This window comes from Suncus etruscus, chromosome 5 (assembly GCF_024139225.1).
Source record: "Suncus etruscus isolate mSunEtr1 chromosome 5, mSunEtr1.pri.cur, whole genome shotgun sequence".
NCBI lineage: Eukaryota > Metazoa > Chordata > Mammalia > Eulipotyphla > Soricidae > Suncus > Suncus etruscus.
Genome location: NC_064852.1, coordinates 155,892,806 through 155,917,586, shown reverse-complemented (window position 1 = coordinate 155,917,586; position 24,781 = coordinate 155,892,806). Strand labels below are relative to the sequence as shown.

At 54.1% G+C, this 24,781-nt stretch overlaps 1 protein-coding gene and 1 long non-coding RNA gene across 2 annotated transcripts in view; both read left to right on the top strand.

The window, feature by feature from the left end:
* Positions 1-24,781, top strand: part of LOC126009513 (uncharacterized) — a 175,518-nt gene that overhangs the window by 15,521 nt on the left and 135,216 nt on the right. The window lies entirely within an intron of this gene.
* The window catches only part of AGO2 (argonaute RISC catalytic component 2), a 40,421-nt gene that overhangs the window by 6,964 nt on the left and 8,676 nt on the right, over positions 1-24,781 (top strand). Inside the window, exons 2-4 of the mRNA XM_049773960.1 lie at positions 14,857-15,049; positions 22,739-22,859; positions 24,568-24,749. Coding sequence (XP_049629917.1) covers positions 14,857-15,049; positions 22,739-22,859; positions 24,568-24,749 — 496 coding nt within the window. The remainder of the gene's footprint in view (positions 1-14,856; positions 15,050-22,738; positions 22,860-24,567; positions 24,750-24,781) is intronic.

Genomic DNA, 24,781 nt, shown 5'->3' with positions numbered 1-24,781 from the left:
TGAGGACACCCCAAGTGGTTGCAGGATTATCCTCTGGTCCCCAGGGCTCACAGAGGACACTGATACTGCTTGGGCCAGGTCAGAGACCGGAGCATAGGGATTCAGGGTGCTCTGTTTCTTGGGATCCTCTTGACACAGAAGCCTGTCAGGGTTTGGGGACCTGTGCCTGGGTGTGGGAATTCATGGAAACCCTTGTGGATCCCCAGGAAAGTAAGTGCTCAGGGAGGCTCAGGACGACTCCCGTCTGTTGCTGGAGGTCTCGCCCTCACCCTTACCCTCACCCTTCTCCTAGACTAGGCTGTGGCTGTTGGTAAAGTTGGTTTGGAAACCAAGTCCCCAGAGGAACAAAGCAGACGCACAAGCACTGTAGCTCGACGTGCACTTTAATTCAAAACAGGCCTCGGAGCCTGGTCCAGAACAAGGTGTGGCGAGGGCTGGAAGCCAGCGCTTATTGGATTTGCTTGGGAGAAGGTCCTTGCTTCTGTGCTGAGTTCACATGTTCCCAGGACAGAAAAACCGTGGCAGAAGGGGGGGGGGGGCAGCTGCCCATGCCGCTGAGGCCTCCAGCCCTTTCCGGCTCTTAGCTGTGGTCGTGGATGTGCCCTGCTACAGGCCTCCCTATGTGGAAGCAGCTGGGCTAGGGCGGCCGCACACAGCCGCTATGGGCCCAGGCCGCGGGCACGAGCAGCCGGCAGCTGGGTGAGTGCTGTGAGCTGTCGGAGCAGCCCGGCGAAGGGACCTGTTTCTTGTCTTCGCCTGTGTGCAGTTCCTTAATGTTGGGTCACACCATGGTTCGTGTGCCAGGGATCTTTTCACATCTCCCCAAAAGGAAGGTGCTCCTCGAATGCCTCCAGCGTGCCAGAGACACCTCCTAGTGCTGGGGGGGGTGGGGTTGGGGGCAGCCTGTCTGCTCCTGGCTTCTCTGGCTTCATCTCTGCTGTACTTTCGCCTTCTGTGTCATCTCTGTAGAACCCTCGGCAGTCTGAGGGATCCTTGGCGAACAAGTTTGACACAAAGAGCCAAAATTTTAAACTGTGAGAATCAGAGAGCCACACCACACAGTGACCTGCCAAAACAGACACTCACACAGAAGCATACATATTGCATTTTGCCATTTTGAATGAGGGTCAAAATCCTGCAGTGATGGTGAGGGTGTGCTGCGTCCTCCACACTAAGAACTAACAGCAAGATGTGACCCAACATGTGACACACAGGTCGTGGCCCGTCCGTCCGTCCCGTCCCGTCCCTGTCCCGTTTCCCCCCCCCGCCCCCCCGCTTGCTGGCCCGTGCAGTTGTTTCCGAGGGATGGGAGACGGGACTCCGTGCTCGGAGATCTCTCCTCAGAGGTCCCTCCTCAGAAGCAGCAGAACAAAATCCAAACTTGGCAAAGAGCCACAGGATACAAAATAATGATGAGAGGCAAAGAGCTGCATTCGTTTTGGCTAGGAGCTGCTTGCGGTGGCGTGTTCGCCACCCCTGTTCTAGGCAGTCACGTACGTGACTACCAACAAGGTTGCCCCACCCATGCGCCTTGACCCAGCCCCTCAGGTAGTCTCTGCCCTTATTTCCCACTCCACAGAGTTGCTCGTGTACACGCCTGCTGTATACTTTAGTGGCCGTGGATTAGATGCTGCCTACCTTTGGTTAGATGTGTTTGGCTGTGTGGTGGGTCACCTTTTGTTGTAGTGCTTGTAGGCAGACGTGCTTGAGTGAGTTGTGGCCTCACACACCTGCTATGTATTGAGGATCATATATTCTGGTGGCCCCAGAACTGCAGGAACCACGCTGCATGTCAACTACACTGGATCAAACTTGTAGCTTCACGCTCACTAAGCGAAATGATTTTCGAGGCCCTGAGCTACCTGTCCCTCACATCCAGTGCTGTTGATTTATCTGTGTGTGTGTGGAGTGGTGTTTAGGCCACACATGGCAGGACTTGGGAGGGGGTGCTGGGAAAATCTAATCAGAGTCAGCTGCACACAAGGCCAGGGCATCACCGCTGCGCTTTCTCGGGCCCATTGGGCTTTGCCAGTACTGGAATTGGGCCATGCCATGGGGTGCATGTAAAGTTGGGTCATGATAGGGGGCAGCTTACCAAGTGTAGGCCTTGTACCTGGTTCTGGCTGCTGTTGTTTGGCATGGGAAGACATTGAAGTGTGGGTAGATGGTGGGCACCACTGCACCCCACAGGCTGAACTGTAGCCCTCCATGGGTCTCCCGGTTGGTTGCTGCTCTGCCCGGCAGAACTTTGCACACTGGGATGGGGGTTGTTTCTGCAATGGCCAGCTGAGGCAGACCTGTGCTATGGGGGGTGTGGACTCACTTTAGGCCCTTCTGAGACCTTAGATTTGTCGTCCGCAAGGCGCTGACCTCCTTCAGGTGTCCGTGGCAAGGCTGAGCTCATCAACCCACACTTTGGGATTCCAGTCTTTTTTTGTTTTTGGGCCACACCCGGCGGTGCTCAGGGGTTACTCCTGGCTCTCTGCTCAGAAATAGCTCCTGGCAGGCACGGGGGACCATGTGGGACACCGGGATTTGAACCAACCACCTTTGGTCCTGGATCGGCTGCTTGCAAGGCAAATGCCGTTGTGCTATCTCTCCGGGCCCGGGGTTCCAGTCTTGATGGAGCTCATTCTGAGGACAGGGGCCCAGGCATGTCACCTGTATGGCTCCTCTGTCAGTTTGGCCCCTTTGCCCTGCGGTCAAAGGACAGTCCACGGTTATAAGTGTGCTCCTGGGTGTGTTTGAAGGCCTGGCATCCCTCTCCGCTGCTCTCTGGGGACAGTCAGGTGAGAGGCTGACTGTTAAAACAGACGGTGGGAGCCAAAGAGGCATCCTTCTGGGGTGCCCAGCAGTCCCCTGTGTCTAGTTGGGCTTGGGGAGGTGCATTTGTCACTCTCCTTGAGGACTATCCAGCGCCAAGCACTCTTGATGGTGGGGGCGGGTGGTGGTTGAAGTTTGGGCACAGCTGGTACCCGTCAACCCAGCGTTTTCACCCTGTACCATCTGCCTCTGAACACCACAAAGCACAGTGGCCTTCCTGTGCCTACCCAGCCTGGCAGGGCAAGTTTCGTCACACCACGGTGCCAACAGAGGCTGTGGGATAATGGTGGTCTCTAGGAAGGGTCTGTGGGGCTCACAGTGCCCTGGGGCCAATAGGAGCTGGGGAATCTGTGGTTTTCACAGCACTCTGGGTTCATGCTAGTCTGTGGGGTTTATTGGGTTCTCAGTGCTCGGTGGGGTCAACAGGCGCTCCGGAGTTCTATGGGATTCATAGCCCTGTGTCTTGAGGCATCACCGGGTTTGCTGAGGCCCAAGTGGCAGGTCAGAGTCGCCGTCTTGGCAGCAGCTCAAAGCCTGCATGTTACGCCAGGGTGGCAGGTGCTCGGCTGTAGCTGAGTGTGGGGCTTGCCACCCTCCCCTGCTCTGGGACTCTCGCCCAGGGCAGCTGCAGTGCACACACAAGGGGCTCCCTGACATCCCACTTGGGCCTGCTGAAGGGCCAGGATTTCCATGGAACCCTCTGAAACAGAGCAGAGCCCCATTTTCTTATGTGTTGCTTTTCAGGATGCCAGGTGAACCCTTCGGTGCTGAAGGCAGGAGAATTTACTCCTCTTTGTTATGGGGCCACACCTGAAAGTGCCTGAGGATCATTCCCCTATGGTGCTGGGGCTGGAACCCGAGCTTCCTTGTAGAACCCAGGCACAGTTCTTTAAGTCATTTCCTTTTTTTGTTTGTTTTTGGGCCACACCCAGCAGCCCTCAGTGGTTACTCCTGGCTCTGTGTTCAGAAATAGCCCCTGGCAGACTCAAAGGAGCAAATGGGATGCGGGGAATTGAACCTGGGTCTGTCCCAGGTCCGCTGGTCAAGGCAAATGCCCTACCACTGTGCTGTCCCTCTGGCCCCTCTTCAGGCCATCTCCTGAGCCCAGAGCCTGTGCGGGGTTTCTCGAAGTTTGAGCTTGCCTTCTGCTGCTGCTCCACAGTGTTTCTCGCCCAGGAGAGGTTGGTGGCTCTGTCGTGCAGCTGGAATGTTCCAGATGTTCCAGACCAACGGTGTCTTTCTTTCTTCCATCCCATTTTTTCCTCGTGGGTTTTTGGTTTTGGTGTTTGGGGCCTCAACCAGCAGTGATTCCGGGCTGACTTCTGGCTCTGTGCTCATGGATAATTCCGGTGGGGGTTGGGGAACCCCATGTGGTATTGGTGATTGAATCCTGCTTGGGAGAATGGGAGGCAGACATCTTACCCACTGTACTAGCTCTCTAGCCCCTTTACGGTATTTTATGAATGAAGCATGGACCTGAGGCGATGACTCAGAGGGGTGGATCTCTAAATCTGTGGCTCTGCTGGCCTCTGAGTACATCTGGGCCCAGCACTGCCTGGCTTGTGGCCAGGAGTTTGGGGGTCTCAAAGCCCCTCAACTACAGATCATACCCTTGTTTGTCCCCAGTGACTGTGGGCCCATAGAGGTGATGATGGGAGCACCTGCTCTGCTTTCTCCGAAGGCTGTGCAAGTCCCCGTGTCTTAAACGGCCTGTGGCCAGTCGGGCTGATCAACATGCTCTCTCTGTGTTGTCTGACCCTGAGCTGAGTAGAGAACCTGACTGGGCAGGCAGTGCTGTCTCTCAGCTCCCAGCAGCACCCCCCCATGCAGCAGCAGCTCTGGGCCCAGACCAAAGCCTGCTGCCCTGCGGCCTCAGGGGGCTGCTGCTATTCATGGAAGCTGCACCTTGCCCCTATTTACTTTCCTGCCCTCGAGGCCCTGTTTCCCCGGGTGGGTGTGTCTGCCACCCCCTCTCTCCCTGGCTGCCCCAGAGGAAGGAGAGGCCTTTGCCAGTGTGAGCATCTGTGGGGTTGGCATGAGGCTCTCAGGACCAGGATCTACTCCTTGGCTGGAACTTTGCATGCTGCAGTAGGATCAGGGCTGGCTGTGCATTGTTTCCGTGGCTCTATGGACACACTCGTGCATCCTAGCTTCGGATGACCAGGGTGGGGGAACCATCTCAGCAAATACCCTAAGCCTGATAGTGCCCACACAGCAGGCTTAACTGAGCTCAACAAGGCACCAAGGGGAGGGACCAGAGAGCCCTGGCAGAGCGGGACTCACTGCGCAGGCCCGGGGCTCCCTCCATGTTCTCCACTGCAGACCCAGAGGGTTTCCTCAAGTGGAGACTTTGAGGGTACTAGGGACCCCCCGCCTGGCGCTCTTTCCACCAGTGCCAAAGACATTGAGAGGTGGAGGAAGGTACCCTCTGTCCACCCTCAACTCAGACCTCCTCAGTAGAGGTCCTCAAACTTTCTAAACGGGGACCAGTTCACTGTCCCTCAGACTGTTGAAGGGCTGGACTATATAAAAAAAGACTTAAGAACATAAGTTTTGGGGCCCGGAGAGATAGCACAGCGGCGTTTGCCTTGCAAGCAGCCGATCCAGGACCTAAGGTGGTTGGTTGGTCCCCCGTGCCTGCCAGGAGCTATTCCTGAGCAAATAGCCAGGAGTAACCCCAAAGCACCCCGGGTGTGGCCCAAAAACCAAAAAAAAAAAAAAAAAAAAAGAGCATAAGTTTTGGGGCCGGAGAGATAGCAGAGGGGTCGGTGGTTCAAATCCCGGCATCCCATATAGTCCCCTGAACCTGCCAGAAGCAACTGATTTCTGAGCGTAGAGCCAGGAGTAACCCCTGAGCGCTGCCGGGTGTGACCCAAAAAGAAAAAGAAGTTAAGTTTTGAGTGGTTCAGGGGTCCCGCCTAAGAAGGAGAGGAGTTGGACAGTGCAGCACACATTCCATACGTGCGCTCTGTGTGCCTGGGATGAGTCAGCCACTAAGCCAGGCAGGCAGCAGTAGCAAAAATACCCAGCGGGCCAGAAAAGTATCCTCGTGGGTCATATGTGCTCAGCGGGCCATAGTATGAGGATTCCTGGTCCAGAGGGTTGGAACTCATCTGCAGGGATGCCTATGACTGTGTGTGTGAGACAGTGAGAAAGAGATCTGTCCCGCACAAAACACACTGTGGGACGCAGGCCTTGTGAATGCGATCCTGCTTTGTTGAAACTGCTGCACTTGCCACAGGGTCCCTAACTCACTCTCTCTCTCTCTCTCTCTCTCTCTCTCTCTCTCTCTCTCTCTCTCTCTCTCTCTCTCTCTCTCTCTCTTTAGTGCTCAGGGGTTACTCCTGGCTAAGCGCTCAGAAATTGCCCCTGGCTTGGGGGGGACCTATGGGACACCCAGGATTGAACCTCGTTCCTTCCTTGGCTAGCACTTGCAAGGCAGACACCTTACCTCTAGCACCACCTCGCCGGCCCCCTATTTTTTTTATTTTTAAGCCAACAACTTTGACTTCATTCCTGTAGAGATGAGCACCATGGGACACAGCCCTGCAGGGACAGGCAGTTGTCTACTCGTGAGAGGATATTTGGACTCCTCCTGCCCAACTGCACAGTAGCACCTGCACGGGCTCCATGCCCCTTTGAAGGCACAGTCATGGCAGCCAGAGGGAGCAGCGCCTTTTCTTGCTGGAGGCATGCTTGCAGTCTTTGCACTTGCAGGGGCCACTCGGGTGTGGAGCTGCAAGTGCTGGTGCAGGGAGGTTGGAGGCGGTGGGAGGAAGTGGCAGGGATACACTTGGCAGAGGGCCTGGTCTGCACCACATCTTCCTTCCCAGGCCATGCCTGTTCGGGCCTTACCCAAAGAGGAAAAGAAAGTTCCTTTTCCCTGGTGACCCAGAGGAGTGTTCTGCAGCAGAGTATTCCCCTGATAGCCTGGAGCCAAGCCCCAGTGTATCCGCCCCAAGGCCTGAGCTGTGTCTTCATCCTTGTAGGTCTGAGGCCATACTCATTCTCTTTCTCTCTCTCTCTTTTTTTTTGGAGGGGGGAGGGCAGCACTTTGGAGTTACTACTCCTGGCCCTGCACTCAGAAGTCACTCCTGGCAGGCATGGGGAACCATATGGGATGCCAGGATTCGAACCGTTCGTCCTGGATCGGCTGCCTGCAAGGCAAACATCCTACTGCTGTGCTATCTCTCCGGCCCCTATCCTCTCGATCTAGCCCACAGAGGGTCACTGGCAGGTCACCAAAAGGAAGGGGGCTCCCTCTAGGGCTTTAGGAAGCAGGGAGAACCTAGATTCCATCCTTCCCAGCACCCCATATTGTCCCACCTGAGCACCACCAGGTGGGAACCAAACCCTTTATCCCCAAGACAAAGAGGTTTGTTTTTTGTAATACCATTGCCCAACTGCTCTCCAGAACTGAGGATGGGATGACCAAACAATATCTACTCATTTTTTGGGGTGGCTATGCTCAGGGTTTTCTTCTGTTCTTGTACTCAGTCAGATGTCACTCCTGTTTCTGGGCCATACAGTTGACGCTCAGGGGTCACTCCAGGCTATGCGCTCAGAAATCACCCCTGGCTTGGGAGACCATACAGGATGCTGGGGATCAAACCTCGGTCCGTTCTAGGCTAGCACTTGCAGGGCAGACGCTCCGGCCCCAGACACCACCCCTGGTGGGGCTTGAGGACCGTAAATGTAAGATGAGCACCTTCTCCAGCCTTAGCAACTACCCTTTTTCCCCCTGTTTTACATTTGTATTTTTTTTAATGTACTTGAATATTTTGGGTCACACTGGTGATGCCCAGAAACACTACTCCTGGCTCTGCACTCAGGTTTTATTCCTGCCAGTGCTCGGGACCTGGGATCAAACCCAGGTCAGATACATGCCAGGCAGATGTCTTTCCCATTGCCCTGTCTATTGCTCCAGCTCATGGCTCAATGTCTACTCTTGACCTGAAGCCAAGGCCTCGGAGCCATTTCTGTTCTACTTAGCCAGTGAGTTTGTCTCCCTGGGAAGGAACGGAGTAAGGGACCAAGCAGCCCTGGGCTCGGTCTACTGTTTTTTTTCTTTTCCCAGCAAGTTTGTTCTTCTCAATGATGCTGTTTACAAAGGACTTGCTCTTCAGCGGGACACAACTGCCTGGAAGTGACATCCCGGAAGTGACATTTCAGATACGGGTTCTGCCTGGGACTGTCCGGAGTGGCGGCTTCTGGCCAAGGGGCAGCGCTGCAAAGTCCCTTGTCAGGGTGACTGCGCTGACTCTGTGCCCACTCTTCTTGGACCTTTGCTGGGGCATAAGGGTGCCCAGCATCTATGTAGTTTTGGGGACAGCATATGGTGCGGTTTCTGGGGATACAGCATTGGAGCCTGAGTGGCAGTTGCAGAGACTAGCCTGTGTGCTCAGTTTCCACCTTCCTCTGGCTTCCTTTGAAGTGCTTGTTGCAGAGGGCTGAGAACCAGACCTCCAGGCGTGGCCTGGGCTTCCTTCTGGCACCTCTTGGCCACAGACGTCCCTGCAGCACGGAGCATGGGTGGGGAGCTGAGGGAAGCAAACTGGCTAGGCAGCAGAGGTGGGGCTGGCAGGGATACAGGAGTTCAGGTATAGGTGTGTGGGGCCAGGCACGGGCACAGGGGTTCAAATTCAGGGTGTGGCACCACTCTCAGGTGGCCAGGCAGGCTGTGTTTCCTCTGCCCTGCACTGCCCTCTTGGGCATGTGTTGGCAACATGGTGCCCACATGGAAGTTGGGTGTGACATGGGGGAGCACCTTACCTGGCTGCCCCAAAACACTTCTTAAACGCGTGATAAGGTTGGTTCATGATCTAGCCCTTGGGAAACCTACATGGACCTCTGCAGTAGCTCTGCTGGCCCTCAGACTCAGGCCTGCTTGTGGGTGGCCTCCATAATGGGCAGGCTCGCCTCTTTCCCCAGCTCCTGAACTGGCTGCACTATTTCTCTTTCTTCATTTTTTTTAGTTGTTTTTTTGGGGGAGGGTTTGGTTTTTTGGGTCACACCCGGCAGTGCTCGGGTTACTTCTGGCTCCATGCTCAGAAGAAATTGCTCCTGGTAGGCACGGGGGACAATATGGGACACGGGGATTGGAACCGATGACCTTCTGCATGAAAGGCAAACGCCTTACCTTCATGCTATCTCTGGCCCCATCTTTCTTCATCTTTTTTGTTTGTTTGTTTTGTTTTGGGTGTTTGGGCCATACCCGGTGGAGCTCAGGGGTTACTCCCGGTTATGCACTCAGAAATCGCTCTTGGCAGGCTCAGGGGACCATGTGGGATGCCAGTGATCCAACCCGGGTTCTGTCCCAGGTTGTCCGAGTGCAAGGCAAATGCCCTACCGCTGTACTATTGCTCTGGCCCCAGATTGTGCTATTTTGAGGTTCTGACTCACTCAGCCATAGCGGATGAGGGATGAGGCAGTGGCCATGGACCCCAGGAAAGCCTGCTTGGCCCCAGGGTCCTGCCTGCCCCTCCCTGCATTGTCTGCTTCCCAGAAGCCCGTGTGGAAGAAGTGACTGTCTGTCCTCTGCCCCCCAACTGTATCCCAAACTACTGGCCCCAAAGCTGGGCTGTCCATCTGTCCCTCCCTCCCTTCCTTCCTCCCTCCCTCCCTCCCTCCCTTCCTTCCTCCCTCCCTCCCTCCCTCCCTTCCTTCCTCCCTCCCTCCCTCCCTCCCTTCCTTCCTCCCTCCCTCCCTCCCTCCCTTCCTTCCTCCCTCCCTCCCTCCCTCCCTCCTTCCTTCCTTCCTCCCTCCTTCCCTCCCGCCCTTCCTCCCTCCCTCTACACATGGAATCCCAGCAGAGCTTTAAGGGTGAGTGAGGCCCGTCTGTGTCTTGCTCCATTGGACATCCCCGGCTGGGACACTGGGCACAGGGCATGTGCTCTTGGGGTATGCGTTCCCTCTGCATCTCAGGCTGTGCCTTCCACTGGGGCCGCCTGCAGCTCTGCCACCCCCATCCTGAGTGGGAGCCCCACACTTGTGTGGCGGTGACAGCAGTGATGGCTGCTCTGTGTCCCCAGCCCCCGCCGGCTGCCACTGGCTCACACAGGGATGACTCACTGGGTCCTAGGCCCGTTTCCAAGGCAACCTGTGGCTGTGCGTCTGATTTCCGACCCAGCTCCCGTCTCCGGAGGGTCGGGCTGCTGTGGGCTGTTGTTCTTGGCCTGATGTGAGCTGACGCCTGTTGCCTGGACACTCCCTGGTGCACCCTGGGGTGGGCGGGTGGGGGCTGCGGCACGCCCCTGGCCCTGGGTGGGCAGGCCCAGTGTTACGTAGCTGGAAATTCCTGTGTCTTGTGTTGGGGCGCAGGGAAGGCACAGACAGCAGCTGCTCTCGGTGAGCCCCAGGTCAGGTAAAGCGGTGAGGCAGTAGCTCCGGCATGCCTGGCTCACCTCCCGGCGCCATCAGGGTGCCTGACTGCTGATCCTGCCTTGCAGGCGGTTGATCGCTCCTCAACCAACTGCCTGTGAGACCAGCGAGCCTGGAGCGCGGGTTGTCATGGCAACGGGTAAATGGTGCGCTCAAGTGACCCAGGGGCTGTGTGGGCGGTGGTAGCCTGGCATGGCCCCCTGAGCCCAGGGTAGTGCCTTCTCTGTCCTGTCTGCTCCCTTGGCCAGTCTGGGGGGGAGTCCCTTTCTGGAATAGTGGTGGGTGGAGGCATGACAAGTGGCTCCCACACCTGAGGGCTGCCATGGAGGGCCACCACGGCCAGCACTCATGCATCCCCCATGTGTCTGTGTAACCCCCACAGTCCCATGTTCCCTGCCCTGCAGTCTGCGCCTGCTATACCAGGGAGACCCGTCTGGGCTAAGTGACCTCCCCTCTCAAGGCTGTGGGGCTCAGATGGGGGGGAGAGCCTCCACCCAGTCTGGGGGGAGCAGTGGCAGTGGGGTGTCTGCTGGCTCTAAGCTGGGACATGGACCTTCTCTATACTGTCAGTGACTTCTCCCTCCTTCCCTTCCTCCTTTTCCTCCTTTCATCCCTGCCTTTTCTCCCTTCCTCTCTCACTTCAGTTTCTTCCTTCCCTTACATACTCCCTCCCTTTCTCCTTTCCACCTTTTCTCCCTTCCTTCCACCTCTCCCTATTCCCTCCTTCCCTTTTCCTTCACTTCCTCTCCTCCTTTCTTCTATTTCCCCTCCCTTCCTCCCTCCCACCCCACCTCCCTCCCTCCTCCTACTTTCCGGGGCACACCCAGTTGTATTCAGGGCTTACTCTTGGCTCTTCACTTAGGGGCTACTTCTGACTTGACGAACCCTATGGGATGTCAGGTATTGAACCTGGGTGTGAGATCCATCTAACTGCTATAGTACTCTCTGACCTCCTGCTGATTTATTCTTCTCTGAGAAGACATCTTTAAAATTTTTTTTTTTTTTTTTTTTGGTTTTTCGGACCACACCCATTTGATGCTCAGGGGTTATTTCTGGCTACGCGCTCAGAAATTGCCCCTGGCTTGGGGGGACCATATGGGACGCCGGGGGATCGAACCGTGGTCCTTTCCTTGGCTAGCGCTTGCAAGGCAGACACCTTACCTCTAGCGCCACCTCGCTGGCCCCATCTTTAAATATTTTTAGTTGATATTTTACTTCCTTGCCATATTGTGGAATTTCAGAGGTTCGGCTTTATACCTCATCGAGACTCGTGGAACCCACTGTTTGGAGTTCCTTAGCTGCCACCCCATAAAATTCTCTCTGGCCATCTGTTTTACTCCTGGGTTTGGGGGTGTTGAGTTCCCTCCCCCCTGGGGGCTCTCAGGCCTTCTTCTTGCCTTGGGGCTCAGGGACCAATTGTAGCACCCTCCCCCTGGTTCTGGTTTTGTTTCATTATTTCTTAGAGGGTCCCACCCATTAGTGGTCAGGCCTGCTGTTCCTTTTTTGGTTTTTGGGTCATGCCCAGCAACACTCAGGGGCTAGCTACTCCTGGCTCTATGCTCAGAAATCACCCCCGCCAGGCTAGGGGGACCATATAGGATGCCGGGATTCGAACCACCGTCTTTCTGCATGCAGGGCAAACACCTTACCTTTATGCTATCTCTCAGGCCCTAGGCCTGCCGATCTTGATGCTAGAGGGAGAATTGCACCAGCTGGTGCTGTCATTGGAAGGGTGAGGTTGCCCAGCGCTCTGTGCTCTCATATACCCCACTATGTACTGTCTGTCTCTGTATGAAACATGGGTGCTGGGGTAGGTCTCTCTGCCTCCTGAGGGACCCCCTCCCCCAACTTCAAGGAAAAGTCCAGGTGCTGCAGGGCTTGGGGTGAGCATATGCCTCCTTCTTAGCCCGGGGCTGCAGAGGATGCCTGTCACACCTCGCCACACACCTCCACCCTCTGGCAAACAGGGAGAACTGGCAGAGCCTTCTGCTTCTGACTACCATAGTTCTGGGGTTCAGAGCCTGAGGGGACAATGCGGGGCGGGGAGCAGTCCCAGGGGAAGACTGCATGGTCCCACGCCAGGCCCCAGCATCCGGAACAGGGGTCCCTACTGGATGGAACTGCCAGTAGACACAGGACAGGAGCTGCCTGTGTCAATGAGGTGGGAGGGGCCCAAGGAGACCCTAGGGGTCCTCTCCCTCATGGAGCAGTGACAGGGACCTTCCCTACTTGCCTGCTTGAACACACAAGCCCTGTTGGTTCCTGAGGAATTCAGAATTAGATGCCCAAGATTCCTAGCCTACCTGGGAGCTACACAGGTCAGGACGCATAGGTACCCCAGCTCCCTCTCCTGCCTCTCTCCCCAGCTCCTCCCTCCTCTCAGAGATGTGCCCTGTCAGAGGCCTCTTCCTGTCTCTCCTTGATTCTCCAGCCCCTCTTGCCTCCAGCTCCTGTGTGTGTGTGTAATTTCTGCTTCTGTGTCCTTGGGAACACATGCTCTTGTATATACACACGCGCTCAAAAACATTCACTGAGGTTAACGTGCATACACAGCCAGTCCTACACATACCCGGACCAACAACACACGCTTAATATATACTTGCATGTACGACACATGCACGCCTATAGGCATGTACATCAGGCCAACACATACTAGCACATGTTTGCATCTACACACATAAACCATACACACCCACAGTGGGCTGGTGCTGTTTGGCCCCCTGTAGCTGGAGAAACTTGTGCCTGTTTGTCGTCCTGTTCATCTGTCCATGGTTGTCTGTCTCCCAGGGCGGGCTTCTTCCACTGTGGCTGTGCAGTGCCTGAGTTTGGCCCCGCCCTTTGGTGCTTTTTCTCCCTCTAGCAGACGAGAGAAGTCTGGGGTGGGGGGCAGAGAGTAGAGAGCACCTATGCCTTTCCACCCCAGAGCTGAGATCTGGCCTGGGCTGCTCTGTGTGGCTGAGGAGCCGGGTTGTGGGGCCCTTCCCAGCACGCCTGGGGCAGGAGTAGACATTTCCCAGCCCTCAGAACTCAGTAGATTCGGCTTCCTGCATAAGGAGGGGCTCCCCTAAGAACAGGGCTGTCCCTGCGCTAGAGGGAACCTCCTCTTGGTTTTGCTTTTGGTTCGGAGACCACGCCTGGCTGTGCTCGTGACTTGCCTTTGATCTGTGCTCAGGGATCACCCCTGGCAGGCCGGGTGACCTGATGGGAGCCATATGGGAATGAACCGCATTCCCTGCTGTACTGTCGCTCTGCCTCCAGGTTGCATTTGTGCGCGCACCCCACAAGACCCAGGCAGCACATGCAGCTTCCGTCCCTCAGCGACAACCTTACCCTGAGACAGTCCAGGATATTTCTGCGCCCCAGAACAGCTGTTGCTTTTACAGAGTGCTTTTGTTTCCGGACATTTCGTGTAGAGCTTTTTCTTTTTGCTGGGCTAGATTCTATTATTCTCCGGGCTTACTCATGGTTCTATGCTCAGGGACTATTCCTGGTGGTGCTTGGGGGAACCGTATGGAGTCCTGGGGATCAAACCTGGGTTGGCCATATGCAAGGCAAGCAAGCGCCCTCTACTCTACTGTGGCTCCAGACCTCAGAACTTTTTGAGGGACTGAAGAGATAGCATGGAGTAGGGCGTTTACCTTTCATGCAGAAGGATGGTTGTTCAAATCCCAGCATCCCATATGGTCCCCTGAGCGCTGCCGGGGGTGACCCCCCCAAAAAAAAAAAAAAAACCCAAAAACGTTTGAAATTGAGGATTTAGGGGGAAGCAAAAGCATTGGTACGACAATGAAAAGCCTTGGTGGAAGTATATTTAATGTATTCCTTTCTAAGTTGAAAAGTCACAGCTAAGGTTCTGATGTCACTAGGAAAGCCACAGCTCCAAGGCAGCTGTGGGGACAGCTGTGGCCCTTCCTTTCTCACTCACCCCTTCTAGACCTGTGTGGACACCATGCGGCCCTACACAGAGCCTTCACGTAGCTCCCTATGGAGGGGGCAGCTGAGGGATACGGACACTGATTTGGCTGTATGGGGGGTCAGTGAGCAGGTGTTTGTCGAAAGTGCTGGGGTACGAAGGTGGCTCCCGGAATGTGCAACATAGGGAGCCAGCTGCCGATTGGGGACAGGCAGTGGTTAGGCCCTCCTTCTACCTGGTTTAGAATGCAGGTGTGGGGGCCGGGCGGTGGCGCTAGAGGTAAGGTGCCTGCCTTGCCTGCGCTAGCCTTGGACGGACCGCGGTTCGGTGTCCCATATGGTCCCCCAAGCCAGGAGCAACTTCTGAGCACATAGCCAGGAGTAACCCCTGAGCATTACCGGGTGTGGCCCAAAAACCAAAAAAAAAAAAAAAAAAAAAAAAGAATGCAGGTGTGTGCCAGCAAGCAGTCACACAGACCCCCCCAGTTACACTGCGCGGACAACACCAGGGACCCCAAGGAGAGAACATTTCTACCTGGGGTCATTGGCTCTTTGCTGGGATGAAGAGCCCCTAGGAATCCAAGCTGCCTGAGAGTCCTGGTCGGCAAGAGAGGCTGCCGCGATGTCCCTGTGTGCACCGAGCACGTCAGCACAGGGCAAGCGGACCCTCGCATGTTCTGTGGGAGTGTTGGGCAGTGTTTGAAGCACTCTGACCCTAACAGCTTCACTCTGCTGTTGCAGTGCTCACGCCTCCAGCGCCACCGCCCCCCATCCAAGGATATGCCTTCAAGCCGCCGCCCAGACCCGACTTCGGGACCTCGGGGAGAACAATCAAACTGCAGGCCAACTTCTTCGAGATGGACATTCCTAAAATCGACATCTACCATTATGAATTGGATATCAAGCCTGAGAAGTGCCCAAGGAGAGTCAACAGGTACTCGGCCCACACATTTCTATTTTCTATCCCGGTAACCACTCACCAGGCCCTTTACCTGCTGGGGGACATGTGGCATTTGTCTCAACCGGAGGCAAGGAGCAGTTATCTCTGCTTATGCTGTCTTGCATGGCTTCTAAGCCCCACTGAATCTTTTGAGGGTCAGGACTGGTTTTCATGGCCGGGAACAGTGTGATGGATTGAGTGTTTGGCCACGTGTGCCCCTTCGGCCCTGGGCTGTCTTGGCTCTGCTGCTCTGAACAGGGCTGCAGGGAGCTGTGTGGCCCTGTGTTCTGATATCTCCTTGTCAAGGACCAAGATCAGGCTTGGGTCTCCCTCTCTGGCCCGGAATGTTCTTAGCCATCCTGCAAGACCACACTTGGGCCGTGGCTCTCCTTCCTTTGTTGAGATGCAGGTTCCAGACTGCCTAGTATTTGGGGTGCACGGCTGGGGTTGGGCCAAGGGCCCTTCATGGATGGGGCTTGTTCTCCTTCCTGGAGGTTTTTCTTAAGGGGGTCTCTCATGAACAGAACTTTTAAATTATGTTAAAATCAGGCCCAAGAGGAAACACAGGGGTAAGAGTCCTACGTGTGAGTGACCTGGGTTCCAACTCTGAGCTCCACCAGATGTAAGCTCTGAGCACTGAGCCCTGAGCTAGCCGTGACTGCTGCCAGGTGTGTCTGCAAATCAACCAAACTAAAAAAAATCTTGTGTTAAAATCCATCTATGGGGGCCGGAGAGATAGCACATTGGTAGGGCATTTGCCTTGCATGTAGTTGACCCAGCACAGATCTGGGTTCTATCTGTAGCATCTCATATGGTCCCCCAAGCCTGCCAGGTGCAATTTCTGAGCACAGAGCCAGGAGTAACTCCTGAGCACTACCAGATGTGGCCCCAAAATAAAGCTAATCTTATCTATGGAATTGATAAACTTTTTTTGTTTGTTTGTTTGTTTGTTTTGTTTTTGGGCCATACTCGGTGACATTCACGAGTTACTCTTGGCTATGTGCTCAGAGTCGCTCCTGGCTTGGGGGACCATATGGGACACCGGGGGATCAAACTGTGGTCCATCCTAGGCTAGCGCTGGCAAGGCAGACACCTTACCTCTAGCACCACCACGCCGGCCCCGGAATTGATAAACTTTCTATAAGGAAAAAGACTCTGGCACCTGCTTAGCCATAGCAGGTACTGTCCCTTTAAGGGTGAAGAAGGCAGTTACCTGACTTCCTGCCCCTTAAAACAGCTGCAGAATGACTGTTGGGGAGGTGGGATCTAAAGCCCCTGGCTGAAGTGTAGGGGAGCAGGAGACTGCCATAGCTTCCACTCCTGCGAGAGTGTTTCTGTTTGGTTGCTGGGGAAGCTGTTTACTGGACATACGGCTCCTGGTGCCTTTTGCCATCTCTCCTGCTCCGGGCCCAACACTAATACCTTCCACCACACCAAGCTTGATCAGGAAATCTGCCTGCCTGGAGGATGCCTGGGTTTGCACTAGCACATGCATGCTCACACATCTAGTTCTGTGGTGCAGCTCCCAGTCTGCCCTCAGCCGAGAGAATTCCATAGGCTGAGGCCATTGCTACTGCGTTCCTTGACTTTGGCATCTCTGGCATTTCACTTTCACTCTACCAAGAAATCCTTTGGAAATTTCATGTGGCCAAAAAAAAAAAAAAAACCTACCTCCACACCTGTTCCTTTGTGTGTCTGTCAATTCTCCCTCAGTTTTCCTCAATGATTCCTACACATTGCACACAAAGGTCTCACCTGATAGATATGTGTACGTGGTGTGGTGTGGTGTGGTGGTGGTGGTGGTGGTGGTGGTGGTGGTGGTGGTGTGTGTGTGTGTGTATGTGTATTGCAGTTTATTTCAGCTTTTTTGTTTGTTTGTTTGTTTTTGGGCCACACCCGTCGGTGCTCAGGGGTTACTCCTGGCTGTCTGCTCAGAAATAGCTCCTGGCAGGCACGGGGGACCCTATGGGACACTGGGATTCGAACCAACCACCTTTGGTCCTGGATCGGCTGCTTGCAAGGCAAACACCGCTGTGCTATGTCTCCGGGCCCCTTATTTCAGCTTTTTGTTTCAGCTTTTCAGTTTTTGAGGAGAGCTACCACACTGCAGGAGGGAGAGCTTTTTGTCTGTCGGCATGTGCTAGAGCACTGAAGATGTAAAAGGTGGGGTTGGGATGGTGGTAGAACTGGCAGCTAAACCAGTGAGCTGGGCACGGCTCAATGTTTGTCTATGAGGTGGGCAAGCTTCTCTTGCTATTGGCATAAGGAGGAAGCTTTCTTTGCAGTTGTTTATGCCGCTTCATGTTTTCACCTACCTTGATGTGAGTGCTGTTGAGGGGGGTGGTCCCCGGGCATGGGGACTGGTCAGAGTTCATCTGCCACCTCTCAACTGGCAGACAGTGGCAGGAGGAACTGCTTTTCTCTTCTGTGTGCTCAGAGTTCTTGCCTTTAGAAAGTGCCGAATTCTGGGGCCGGGTAGGTGGTGCTGGAGGTAAGGTGTCTGCCTTGCAAGCGCTAGCCAAGGAAGGACTGCGGTTCGATCCCCCGGCGTCCCATAGGGTCACCCCAAGCCAGGGGCGATTTCTGAGCACATAGCCAGGAGTAACCCCTGAGCGTCAAACGGGTGTGGCCCAAAAACCAAAAAAAAAAAAAAAAACACACAAAGAAAGTGCTGAATAATGGCAAATGCCTTTTCTGCATTGGTTGAAATGATCGCTCTGTTACTTTCCCCCCACTATACACCATTCATGTGGTAAATCACCTTGGTTTTTATTTTGGATGTTAGTTGAGAGCCAGTCTGAGTGACGCGTCCTTCAGTCATGCTGTGTTGGTGGGTGTCTCTGTGTAGGTCAGAGGGATGCGCTGTGATGTTCTGTCCGAGACCTTCTAGCTGCTAAGGACCGAGTGAGGGTGGGCATCAGTAGGAGTGGTTTGTGACAGTTGTTTGGGATTATCTATTCAGATGTTTATTTATTTATTGGTATTGAATTATGCCCAGTACTGCTCAGGGGTCACTCCAGTTCTGCATTTAGGGATCATTTAGGGATTCCTGTGGTTCAAGTTCCTCTCTTTCACACCAGATCCCTGGTTTGCACTTCATAAGGAAATATCCATTTCCTCTCATTCTAATTATTGGGCCGACACACCCATTACTTCCGTCCTGTGACAGTTGTCAGTGCTGCCAGAGTAGAACCTGCCACACCACACGTGCCTCACCATCAGCCAAACCACATGTTTTCTCCCTTTTCTAGGGTCAACCAATCATTTCCTCTTTCCACAGGGATTTTCCCCTCTGTGTTGACTTCTCCTGCATTTCTCCCTCTAATCCTTATTTTGTTCCCCCCTTCGGTCACTTTTGTTTTTTTGTTTGTTTTGGGCCACACCTGGCGTTGCTCGGGGGTCACTCCTGGCTGTCTGCTCAGAAATAGCTCCTGGCAGGCATGGGGGAACATATGGGACACCGGGATTCGAACCAACCACCTTAGGTCCTGGGTCAGCTGCTTGCAAGGCAAACACCGCTGTGCTATCTCTCTGGCTCTTTGGTCACTTTTGAGTTAAAATCATCTACTTTATTCTTCATTATCACTGGGGTTAGATCACACCTGGCGATGCTCAGGAATCCTACATCTGTATTGGAAGTTTGAGCCAATCTTGTTAGGAAACAAGACACGCCAGCCCCCATTCTAGCTCTCCGGTCCCCCTGGGTCATTTATTTATTTATTTATTGTTTGTTTGTTTGTTTGTGTTTGTTTTGGGGTCACATCCGGCGATGCTCAGGGGTTCCTCCTGGCTCCATGCTCAGAAATCGCTCCTGGCAGGCACGGGGGACCATATGGGATGCCAGGATTTGCACCAATGACCTTCTGCATGCAAGGCAAATAAATACCTTACCTCCGTGCTATCTTGCCGGCCCCTGGATCATTTATTTCATATCTTTATTTTTCCTTTCCTGTGACTGGTCTTACTTAATCATCCACAATTTCTTTTCCCCAGTGAATTCTGTGGTTTTGCAGCTCCCAGCTTTTTTTATTTCCCTTTAGAAAAGAGTCGAAGTGGCTCTTTATGTCTTAAAGGTTGCCAACCCCTGGTTAGCCCCATCCTCAGCTTCCTCCTCTCTGTGGCCAGCTGCTGTTCTGAACAGCAGAGTAAAGGCTTCTGAGTGTGAGACTCGGCATGCTTCACCCTGTGCCTGGACTCGACCCAACCTGTCCAACCGTGCTGTGTCATGACCTTCTCGGGCTGAAGTCTTACGATGTGGGTTTGCCCTCATGGTTCTGCTATGGTTCTAGAATCAGTTGTTGGAGATCCATGTCTTCATTGCTGTCTTCCACAAAAAGTGGAACCTTTTTTAGAGGGGGGTGTACTCGAAGTGCTCAGGGTTTACTCCTGTCTCTGCACTCAGGAATCGCTCCTGGGGACCTTCTGGAATGCTGAGAATCGAACCTGAGTCAGCCTTGGACAAAGCCCTCCCCATTGTCATATTGTTTTGATACACCCACTCCAATTAAGTGAAATTCTTCTTGTATTCTTCTGATACTTATTCTTCTCCAGAAATTTTTCTGCGTATTAATAAGACTCATGAATATCCTCCTTCCAGGACCGGAGAGATAACACAGCGGCGTTTGCCTTGCAAGCAGCCGAACCAGGACCTAAGGTGGTTGGTTTGAATTTCCGCGTCCCATATGGTCCCCCGTGCCTGCCAGGGGCTATTTCTGAGCAGATAGCCAGGACTAACCCCTGAGTACCGCTGGGTGTGGCCCTAAAACAAAAACAAAAACAAACCAATATCCTCCTTCCCAGTTGTTGTTTTCCAGGCTTGCACTTTGCGGTTCATGTTTTTCTCTGGTGGATCATACATAGAATAGAATAGAATATATTGGCTCTGACAACTTGTCTGTTTTCAGGGTCAGGTTTGGAACCTAACATTTTATACATAAGGCGTGTTTCACACCAGACCCTATCTCCGATTTCTTTTATTTGGAATATTGGGTTTGTTTTTTTTATTAAATCTGTAGGCGTTGGAGAGTGTTGCATTAAATAATTAAGGATGGTGCTGGATGGTGAAGGATGGATTGAAGGATTCTTCCCTGCCATCCCAGGCCACGTGGCTCCGCAACCCCCATTCAGCTGGCGGGTCCCAGGTTTAGGTGAACGGCGGAATCAGACTCATCCAGAGAGACAGGCATCAGGAAGCATCATCTTTATTCATGCCCTATTCACCACATGTGTGGCCTATATCATAACCTTTCAAGCATTCAGCCATTCTTAGCTAGCCCTGTGTCTTAACTCCCTTCAGCCATCTTCCCTTTGACCTCCATGCTCGCCAAAGACCAAAAGGGCAAAGACCCAAAAAGCCCCGAATCCCCTGGGTCAAAGGCTTTATCTACCTTTTCCAAGACCCCCTCCCAGGAATGGGCGGGGTCTTGCAGGTAAGGTCAAGTTACCTAGGGAGAAAGGGTGGGGGGTGAGGCTTCAGGAGAGATAGTGGAATGGAAGATGGGTCTGCACTTGCCTTGCACATGGCTGACCCAGGTTTGATCCCTTCCACCACATAAGGTGCCTTTTGTTGTTGTTGTTAATATCTTTATTTAAGCACCATGATTACAAACATGTTTGTAGTTGGGTTTCAGTATAAAAAGAACACCCTTCTTCACCAGTGCGACACCCATAACCCCATCTCCCTCCTCCCCTCCTCCCTGCCTATATTTGAGACAGGCATTCATTAACATTGTCATGGTACTTGTTGGTGTTCTAACTGCACTCACCCCTCCTTGAGGTGAGCTTCATTTTGTGAGCCATTCCTCATCTCTGGGCATTATTACAGTAATGTCTTATTTTTCTTAACACCCATAGATAGGTGAGACTATTCTGTGTGTGTCTCTCTCCCTCTGATTTATTTCACTCAGCATAATAGTTTCCATGTCCATCCATGTAGGAAAGTATCATGACTTCATCTCTCTTGGCGGTTACATAATATTCCACTGTGTATGTGTACAATCTTTTTAGCCACTCAACTGTTGCCGGGACATAAGGTGCCTTAACACCTCCAAATATGACCCAAAATAATAGTACCTGTCATTGGATTTTTTTTTCTTGCATTGGGACCAGGTCTGGTGGTGCTGGGAGGCCTAAGGTTGGCCTGTGGCAGTGCGGGGGGCAGGGGTGTCACACAATGCCAGGATGGGCTGAACACCCTTCACCAGAGCCTTTCGTAGCCTGTTCTGAGGCTGCTACTTGTCACATGTATCCTTGCTTTCAGCTTTTGTTTCTTTTCCATTTCCTTTTTGGGTTATCGGCTGTTCTTTAGGGAATGACATTCCCTGGTCATCCCTTGTGATAGTTTCCACCTTTGTCTTGTTTTGGTTTTAAGTGACTGTTCTAAGCTTTCTGATTGTGCCTTTAACTTTGAGCAGTCTGGCCAGCATTCATGTTTGACTTTGGGTAAGGCATCAGAGTTTCGTCACTTCTGCATGTGTTGTGAGCCCATGGCACGATGCTGCGTATGTTAAGAAGCCAACACACAATTAATTTGCTCACACTCCCTGTCGGGTCCCTTTCTCTGGCGGGCCTGAAGCCCACCTGCAGCCTGAGCGTGCTGTGCCAGGAACAGAACGGTCAGGCTGCCCTGGCCGCCTTTCAATCCAGGCTGGACAGAAAGCTGGACTGGTGCCAGGGTGCGGGTGTAGGTGGTCTGATACGACAGCTTCAACCTCGTTCTCTGAGCCTGACCTGACGGATTCTGTCGGTTTCTGGCCTTTCTTTCCATCTCAGTTTTCTTTCCTCACGTGGCTTCTATGCTAAGCCTATTCCAAGCTGCTTTTTCTCTGCTGCTCCCCATGATTCCTTGCTCCTTTCTCTCCTCCCCTTCCCTCCTGGCAACACCTTTATTCCAAACCAAACTGAAGACCCCCAGGTGTGGGTGGTCTGACCATCCAGGTGATGTTAACGTATGGCATTGCGGGAGGGGTGCCTCACATGTATTGCGGATGTGGCTAGCGCATCACTGAACCCGAGCCTGACCCTGGCCAGACCTTGCAGGTGCTGGTTCCGCGGGCGCCTGGCATAGTGAGACAAGTCTGCTGTTAGGACCACTGGATTGGTGCTGCGTTTGTCCCCACGCAGAGGCTATTTGTACCTCTTTCTGCAGGGAACTCAGGCTTCCTCAGGGCTCTTCCTCTGCTCTCTGAGGCTTGCCTTAGCCTTTGGAGACACCCCGGGCCAAGTGGTGCCGCTGCCTGAGCAGCCCATCACAGCAGCCAGTGGGAGGGAACTCTGGGCACTGGCACCAGCAGAGGCTTGGAGGCAGCTCCGTACCTTGATCCGGCCTTGTATATCTGTGACAGAACCTCATGTAACAGACACGGGTGGTCTCCCCACCCTGACTGGCGGAACCCCGTGCAGCCTTCCCACACTCCTGCGCACTGAACCCTACATAATGGGAGTGTGGGGTGTTGTCCAGCGTTCTTGACTGACTGAACCTCGTGTCGTGAGAGTGTGAGGTGTTTGTTGTCTGACTCCTGACTGACTGAGCTTCCAGGATGCAGCCCCATTTGGCTCCACAGAGAGAAGGTTGCATTTTGTGCTTGAAAAGAAGAATGGGCTAGCCACGGCGGTTGTCCCAAGGGCAGGGCATGAGCCCGGTCCCCCAGCATTTGGCTCCACTCGCTCCTGTCTTGGTTTCAGGGAGATCGTGGAGCACATGGTCCAGCACTTTAAGACCCAGATCTTTGGGGATCGGAAGCCAGTGTTCGACGGGAGGAAGAATCTCTACACAGCCATGCCTCTGCCCATCGGAAGGGATAAGGTGAGGGCCACTTGCTGGAGCTTCACTTCAGAGCCCCGTGGGACGGGGGCACAGCTGTGGCACCCCGCTCTCACTTCGCCCAGTGTCTCTCCTCTTGTGCCTCTGCGGGGACTTATCTCTTGTGGCGCACCCTGATAATGGGTCATCTTCAGAAGCCAGGGGCCCCCTCTAACACCCCCTCCTGGGCTTCCTGGGGCACTGTGCCCAACTGCCAGCGAGGCTCCAGGTGCCTGCCTGATAGCGAGGGTGTTAGAGCCTGGGGGGCTGATAAGGGGCCTCCCGCCACGCTCAGGGACTCGAGATAAGTGCAGCCTGCCTGGCAGTGCCCAGGAAGGTGCCAGCCAGCACGTTTGAGGTGGTGGGGTGATGTGTTGGGACTGTGGTCCTGGATCTGTGTGTGTCTCCTCAGACACAGCTCGGGGAACTCCTAACGGAGAGAGTGAAGGAACTTCCTCCTCACCCCCTCGGGTCACTCCACACAGCTTTCCACCTCAGGGTCTCCCTTGATCGGAGCAGAGGCCTCTGTTCAAAGGCAGCTTCTGGTGTCTGAGCTGCCTCCAGGGTGTTTTTGCCACTCTCTCCAATGCTCACATAGTGACGGCTCCTGTCTGTGTGCTGGGTCTGGCCCTGTCTCCCTCTCCATGGCTATTCGAGTGCCTGGTGCCTGCTGTGGATTAGGTGACTATGCAGGATCTAGTCTGCATAACCCTGTGGGTTCCCCTTATCTTTTTGTCCCCTGTGCAATAGCCAGGGACTCTTCCTAGATTCTTTTTTTTTTTTGGGGGGGGGGTCACACCTGGCAGCGCTCAGGGGCTACTCCTGGCTCTACGCTCAGAAATCCCCCCCACCTCGGCGATTGGCCAGGGAACCATATGGGATGTCGGGATTCAAACCACCGTCCTTCTGCATGCATGGCAAACACCTTACTGCTGCGCTATCTCTCCGGCCCCCTCTTCCTAGATTCTTGCCACCATGTTTTAGCCCTAGGAGGCCTTGCTTTCTGGGGACATGGAGGAAGCAGCTGGGATGTGCCCTGGGTGTCTTCCCAGAGGGCCATGCAGGGAGGGGATGGGATGGTGTCTATCCTTCAGGGTAACTCACCCTGACCACAAGCCTTGTTGGCTTCACGGCTCAGCCCTTGGTCTCATGAGGCCACAGTGTATGGGAGACATACCTTCAGGGCAAGACGGTTTCACTGTCCTGGGTCCCCCAGGGGTGGCATCTGAAGTACTAGCTAGGGCAGGCCCTGCAAACTAGTGTGCAATTCTGCACATGAAGCAAATGCACCTATTTTGAATCCCTGTGCCGTGGCATGCTCCTCTTGCCCTTCTTAGCCTTGCGCTCCCAGGACCCTGTCCACTGGTGCCTGAAAACTGAGTGTGTGGAGGACCTGGGGTGCAAGGGAGGCTGTGCAGAGCAAAGCTGGGCCCTCCCTTCTGGGGGTGCAGAGGGGCTCGCTCACCTGGGACTTTCCCTTTGAGATAGATGGGCCTGGTATAGTGGTGAATTCACATTCCCATGACCACAGGGCCTGTCCACAGGCAACAGGGAGGGGGTGAGATGATGCCATCATCAACACAGTCAGTATCCCCAGAAGTCGATGTGCAGTTCTCTAGAAGCTTTCTTGGTCCTGGGCAGTCCTGCGCTGGCTGTGCTGGCAGGCACTGCTCTCCTGCATAGGTGTTGACTGTCCCCACCTGGCCGGCAGGTGGAGCTGGAGGTGACGCTGCCAGGAGAGGGCAAGGACCGTATCTTCAAGGTGTCCATCAAGTGGGTGTCCTGCGTGAGCCTGCAGGCGCTGCACGATGCACTTTCGGGGCGGCTGCCCAGCGTCCCCTTTGAGACCATCCAGGCCCTGGACGTGGTCATGAGGCATTTGCCGTCCATGAGGTGAGGCCTGTACAGAGGTAGCAGCAGCGGGG